This window comes from Phascolarctos cinereus, unplaced genomic scaffold (genome assembly GCF_003287225.1).
Source record: "Phascolarctos cinereus isolate Bilbo 61053 unplaced genomic scaffold, phaCin_HiC Scaffold_726;HRSCAF=1367, whole genome shotgun sequence".
NCBI classification, from domain to species: domain Eukaryota; kingdom Metazoa; phylum Chordata; class Mammalia; order Diprotodontia; family Phascolarctidae; genus Phascolarctos; species Phascolarctos cinereus.
The window spans coordinates 184,170,454-184,177,375 of record NW_027556098.1 but is presented as its reverse complement, the minus strand read 5'-3'; the positions used below and the strand labels follow the sequence as shown (position 1 = coordinate 184,177,375).

The 6,922-nt window shown below is 36.7% G+C and overlaps 1 protein-coding gene across 1 annotated transcript; it reads right to left on the bottom strand.

The window, feature by feature from the left end:
• Window positions 1-5,505: 5,505 nt before the first annotated feature.
• LOC110213343 (NADH dehydrogenase [ubiquinone] iron-sulfur protein 4, mitochondrial-like) lies at window positions 5,506-6,109 on the bottom strand. Its single transcript, XM_020993643.2, has one exon. It carries the CDS (start codon window positions 6,107-6,109, stop codon window positions 5,807-5,809), a length of 303 nt encoding a protein of 100 aa, XP_020849302.1. The 3' UTR covers window positions 5,506-5,806.
• Window positions 6,110-6,922: the final 813 nt, after the last annotated feature.

Here is a 6,922-nt window from a genome sequence, read left to right as displayed (position 1 = left end):
GGTTTATCTTTTAAACCCTACACAACCAAGCCCCAGCCTATATTTCCAGCTTCCTTGGACATTATTCCCTTTCCCATGCACTGTGATCCAGCCAAATTGTCCTTCTCTCTATCCCTCAGACATGGCACACCACCTTTTGTCTCTTTGCCTTTTTACTGGCTGTCTTCCATTCTTTGAATGAACTTTCTCCTTACATCTTCCTCATAGGGTCCTTCTCTTCCTATATTGTTGTTGTTTGCCCTTAATTCTTGAAGAAGACCATGATATCAGGAGGATGATGCCATGACTTGCAGATGAATTGGATTTAAGTGAGGCAGGGCTGTGCAAGGTCACCAGCCTCACTTTCTCCTCCAGGGCCATCTGGGTCCAGTGGTAAGATAAAGATCAAGAAGACTGGAAGTTATTCCCCACTCCCCAAAATGCAAATGGTAGTGACCTCTCACTCATAGTATTTAACTATTTTCATGTGTGTATATATATTCAATTGGGCAGGGTGTTGGCAGGTGCCGAGCTTGGAGTCAGGATGACCTCAGTTCAGGCCTCAGACATTTTCTAGCTGTGTGACCCTGGACAAACCACTTAACCTTGTTTGCTCAGTAGACAATGAGCTGGAGAAGGAAATGGTAAACCCTTCCAGTATCTTTGTCAAGAAAACCCCAAATGGGGTCATGAAGGGTTGAACACAACTGCACAAAATTTGACTATTTTCATGGGTATATATTTGTATTGAATAACTTTATATTTATGTTGTGAATATATATGTATATATATATATAAATATATAGGATATATATAATATATATATATTATGTATATATATGTATTATATGTACTTGGTATCTCATTAAAATGTAAGCTTATTGCAAGTAGAGATTATATTATTCTTTGTATGTAAGATAGCATAGTGTATTAAATTTGGAGTCAGGAAGACCTGAATTTGAATCCTGCCTTAGACATTTACTAGCTGAATAACTCTAGGTAAGTCACCATATCTCAGCCTCATTTTCATTGTCTGTAAAATGTGGGTGATCATAGCACATATACCTTAGGGTTGTTGTGAAGAGTAAAGGAGAAAATAAATGTAAATTTTTATAGATTACTTAGTTGTTGTTGTTATATCCTGAGCACTTATTTCATAGTAGGTAATGAAAGAATATTTGATTGACTTAGAGGGCAGTATGGTAATAATCAAAGTATTTGAAGCATTGTCATGGCTAATAGGGTAGAGAAGCAGATACAGGCCTGATACAAGGAAAACTTCTTACCAATGAGAACCATGGGAAGTTAGAAGGTCTCTTCTTCCTCTTGGATTCTCTGAACAGCAGTAAGCATTTAGTAAAAACACTAACAGCCTAATTTGAGAACTGAGAAAAAACAGATACAGTTTTTGCTTTGCCTTGAGACCTCCTTCACAAAAACACAACTGGAATTTCTGTTCTGATTCTATCAGAATGATGGAGCACTTTGATTCTAGTCTCATCTCCATTACTAACACTTACAAATTTCTCATTTTCGTGAACAGTGCTATAATTAAAGCTATCGACTGAAGTCTTCAATCAGCAAGTGAAGATTAATATCAAATATTTATGTACCAGAGAGTTAGGAGGTAAAAATAGACATTCAGATTTTATAGGACAGCCTACGTTTCAAAGGTATATCACTTGCGTATAAGTTTAGGGAGGAAAATACAATATTTGTGACAGATTATCTGATTTATAAGGAAGCAATAAGCATTGTATAGCCATTGGATTGATCTCAAAACAAGTGTTTCTACAGCCAAAAAGTAACCTTCAAACATCCTTTTCTAAGCTTCAGTTTCCTCAAATCTAAAATAACAGAGTTGAACTAGATAAGTTCTAAGGGTGCCTTCTTGCTATAAATCTATGATTCTATGGTGATCAATAAAACCCCACAGCTGAATCTTTTCAATACTTAGGAAACACTCTGCCACTTCCTCTTTGGTAATGGAAAGGCCAAATCAAATGTATCTCATTAGAAATTTGTAGAATAACTTATTTTCAGGATACTAGCTTTGTAAATTACAGAGTCCAATCAAGCTAGCTTTTTCATGTCATAAAAATTTAGTCCTATAATATGAATACACGCGATTGTGCGGGAAAAGAAAAGGGGGCCCCATCTGAAGAGACCAATGTGGATGAACAGACGTCCTTCATTAATTTAGATTTTTAAAAGGACATGCACCTAATAATGAACCTGAAGGTACTATACAGAACTGATTAATTATTCTAAATATATATATTTTTTAATGAAGGTAGGAAGCAAACTGAAAATGAATAAAGAATGACACATGACATTATTAGAGGAATACTAGGAATTCTGAATTCTGGAATGAGCTGAAACCAGACACAGATGTTAAAGATGACAAAAAGAGCCATCTTTAAAGGTATATATGGGACAAAATAAAGATCAGAAAGAGGAGACAAGACAACTGCTTGGGGTGGGTGTGATGATAATAATAAATGATAGGGAGAAAGTAGAACTGCCCCCTCTCTTACTTTGCTTTTGCAAAGAATGACCTTCAGTCTGGGAAGCAGGAACAAAATGGTTAACAGGGAATTGAATAACAAGATGTGAGAAGATAGTGAAAAAACACTTAGCTTCCCTGGATGAGTTCAAGTCACAAGCACTGGATGAATGGTTGCTGGTGAATGTGGTAGAGCCACTGTTGATGATCTTTTAGAAAGTGAGGCAGAGATCAATAAGGACTAGCATGGGTTCATCAATAAAAGGCTATGCTTGGCTAAACACATTTCATTTTTGGCAGTGTTACTAGAGTGTAGAAGGGTAGATAAGGGACATGACACAGACAAAATATACCTAGACTTCAGCAATTCATTTGACAAGTCTTCCTTGTGAGCAAGAGGGAGAGATGTGAGCTGCATTTCAGTATAATTTGGTGTATTCTGAACTAGTTGAATGACTGGACCTAAATATAAGTGATTAATCGTTCAAAGTTGACCTAGAGGGAAGTGGCTAGGAGAATACTTCATGCACTTATCCCTGTTTTATTTAACATTTTAATCAGTGACTTGGGTAAAGGTATAGAATCTATACTATAGATTATATAGATTATATATTTTAAAAATTTGCAGAGAGGTAGTTTATGCAAAATGATAGAATTGTGTTCTAAAAAGATCTCTGTGTTGGGTTCAACTAAAGTAAAATTTGTCAGGATGCAATGTAAAATTCTACACATAGAATAAAAACATCAGTTATACAAGTACAAGATAGGGGACATATGGGTAGACACTAGTTCAAATGAGTTAGTATAACTTGGATAGGATATGGAAAGGAGAGAGGATGGGACCAGGCATTCCAGGCCATGGGAAGACAGAAGCCAAGGCATATTGTAGTACAATGAGTAGATCAGCCAGTTTAAAGAGTAAGGAAATATAAAGTTTATGTTGGAAAATAGTGGATGATAAAGCTAGAAAGATGTGGGTCAAAATTGGATCACGTGATTCAAAGTCAGACAATACCTTAGAGATTATCTAGTCCATTCCCAGAGTCCTCATTTTATAGATGAGAAAATTCAGGAAATTAATTAATTTGCCCAAGGTCATACTACTGGTGAACATCGGTTGGGACACAAATACCTTTTTTTTTGACTCCCAGTCCATGTACTGTGATACTTCCTCATATTTTGGAGCCTTGAATTCCAGGCTGAGGGTTATGGACTTTATCTTATAAATAACAGGGAGCTCTTAGAAGGTTTCTGGAAAAGGAAGTAATATAATTAGCATAATTTTAGGAAAATTAACCTGGAGTTGGCATAGAGGATTAATTTCATAAGAGAGTCAAGAAGTGTGATGAGAATACTAAAATAGTGCAGACACAAGGTAATTAAGGACCTAAACTATGGGGGGAGGGTGGTGGTATTGGAAAGGAAGGGACAGATTCAAGGTCCTGAGGTTAAACACATTAAAGTATTAGTCAACAGCATATAGTGATAATTCTAATAAAGGCAGCAGAATTCAAAACCAACCAAACAAACATGGAATTAGAGTGGACATTAGTAATTTAATCAGAATCCAAATTAGTGAATGTGTCTTGTTCTCTGAGGAAAATCTGATTTAGTCATTTAGGTACCATGCCTAACTTTTCTCATGGGGATTTGCATCTTAAGCTTTATTTCTAATTATAGAGGAAGTGACTTTGTGCCTTGTTAAGGGAACTTGAACCATCACCCAGCAGGCGGGGAAGACATCTCTTTCAAGGTGGTAATTATTTTTATTTGCTTAGACATTAGCTTCCAGGTTGGTCTATAAAAAGAATATGTATCTTCTTTGTCCAAAGAAAAATTTCAGGGTGCAGACACACTTATATTAGTGCACTTTTGTTAGCTATCATCAAACTGCAAAAAGATTTGAAGTGAGTGGAAACTATTTTGGGGTGCTGTACTAGAAGATGCAGTTAATTGGGATAGGGAATAGGGACTAGACCTATGATTTCCCTGATATAGGTGTGGTGTCCAAAATTGTCCAACCTACAATAAAAGAAACTGAAGCAGTTTATGCTACTATTAATGAAAATATAATAATACTAATAGTAGTATACATTTTTGGCTCCAATGTGCCTTATGAATCAAACTAAACCATCAGTGACATTGGTGAGCATTTTCTAAGTGTGTAGAATGTCAGGCTTCAGGCATTGTTCAGAAGATTCCAGAGACACCACTTTAGGCAATATGCTAGTACAACATGCTCCACATCATTGCTGTGTAACTTCAACTGAATTGCTAAATCAGCCAGCTATCCATATGAAATTCATTTATTTCCATTAACATGCTCCTTGAAGTTATCATGTGTCATGACAAAGGTACAAGGCATACATGGCAATACTTGAAATACATAAAAATATGCTTAGCTTTCCAAAATCTTATCTTTCTCCATTGGAGCAAATAAGCTGCAATCTTAGCTTCAAAAACTGGTCTGGGATTCCTGCTGCTCCCTATGTGATAAGCTCCTTCTCTAAGCCAGCACAGTTCAGGAAGTAGGTAGAACAGTAATCTCCCACCAAAATGCCAATGGGATGTCCAACTCACAATGTTCGTGGAATATACAAATAGAGTCCTGACCAAAAGCAGCTGCTACTCCAGCTGAGAGCCAGCTTTGCCCAATCTGCTAAGTGTTGTTCTTAGTGAGAAGAGTAGCTACTGAAAACAAAATGAGGCAACCATTATCATACAAAATCAAGCTAAGTCATATGATTTATTTCTTCTAGAGCTTTGGGCTCAAAAATTATATTCTAGTTCTATGGTTTATTTTTTATTGATTTTTTAAATATTGGTATTTTTTCTAATGAGGAGTGTGTGTCTTAGGGGATAAAGAGCTGGCTTTGGAGTCAGGAAGACCTAGGGTTCAAGTCCTGAATGACACACACTGGTTATTGCACTAAGAGCAAGCCACTTTTAACCTGTTGGTATCCCATGTACATTTCTTTCTTTTCTTTCTTTTTTTTTTTTTGTAATTTAAAGCTCAAATTTATTAGGAGATTAAGGGATGTATTATACATGGACTATAAATACTGCACAGATGACTTTATTCACAGTCAGACACAGAGATATAGTCAGTGCCAACCTATTTGGTAGACACTCTTGCTCTTTTGCTCCAAGAAAAGCTTGCACTGTAAGACTTGGATTTAGGTTTGGGGACCTTTCTCTCTTGAACGTCATAACTCCAGCCATTTTTTCTGCAAATGAAATTGCATTTTCTTTAGTACTGAAGGTTAGAACCAGATTTGATAGAGGATCCACTGTTGATGCCCAACCCATCAAAGGGTTTTCCTATTGCTCTCTGGTATCAAACTCCATCTTCCATTTCTTTCTGTTGTTGACTCCAGACTGCATGTTATTGCCAGTAGGAACAAAAATCTGAACTTTTCTAGTTTTGATATGCTCCTCTGGGACACCAGTCAATGGAGTACTATCCAATTTTTCACCAACTGTGATGAGTTGTGTGTCTTGAGCTCGGTCCTTTGTCAGCCACCATGTGGAAGTGCTCAGTGACCTAGTGGGAAGCCAGGAGGCCAAGGCTCTTCGTGCACCCAGAGCCTGCCTCAGAGCCGCTGACATTGAGGCTGCCGCCATGTTGCCGCAAGTCCACAGCCTCCCATGTACATTTCTAAGACAGTTGCAGAGAAGAACGTGATTTGCATTGCTAGGGGGAAGGGAAGTTTTCCCATCCAGGAGCTCCCTATACCTATGAAATCACTATTCTAAAGAAAAAAACATAACTAAAAAAACAATTAAAAATTACTTAGCTAGGTAAATGATATATCTCTCCAGTATAGGACAAGGTTAAATTTCATTTTTCTATGTATCCTTAGTGCTTTATCCAGTGCTGATCCCAGAGTAAATGTTTGATAAATGTTTGTCAAATTAGGCTTATGTCTGAAACATTTACTTCGGTTCTGCTGCCTTATAAATACTTGCTGAACTGAATTTAACTGGGTTGTGATGATGCATCTTAGAATTATATTTTAAAAATATTCTGAGATTGTGGTAATAATGATACATAAGTAATATTTTTTTAAATAAAAGGGAACATTAATCATTGAAATGAGGCCTGCAAACATTTCAGATTGAGTCAATGCAAATAAGTCACTTTAGTAAAGGGTGATAGTAGCAACAATGAGTCACTTTAGTAAGTGGTCTTAGTAGTAATACTATTTTCTACAAGCACAGAATGATCAGATACTGGTTCTTATAATTATAAGAGGCAGGTAGTAGAATGGAAAGATTCCAAAAAACTACAGCATGAACCTGGATTGGGATAGAGAGATAGATATAGACATGGGTATATATTGATATATACTTTTGCCTATGTCTTTGACAAGTACTGTGGATAAACCTTAAGCTGACTCTAGGAGGGGGGATGGTCAGAGGTATGAAGGAAAAGGC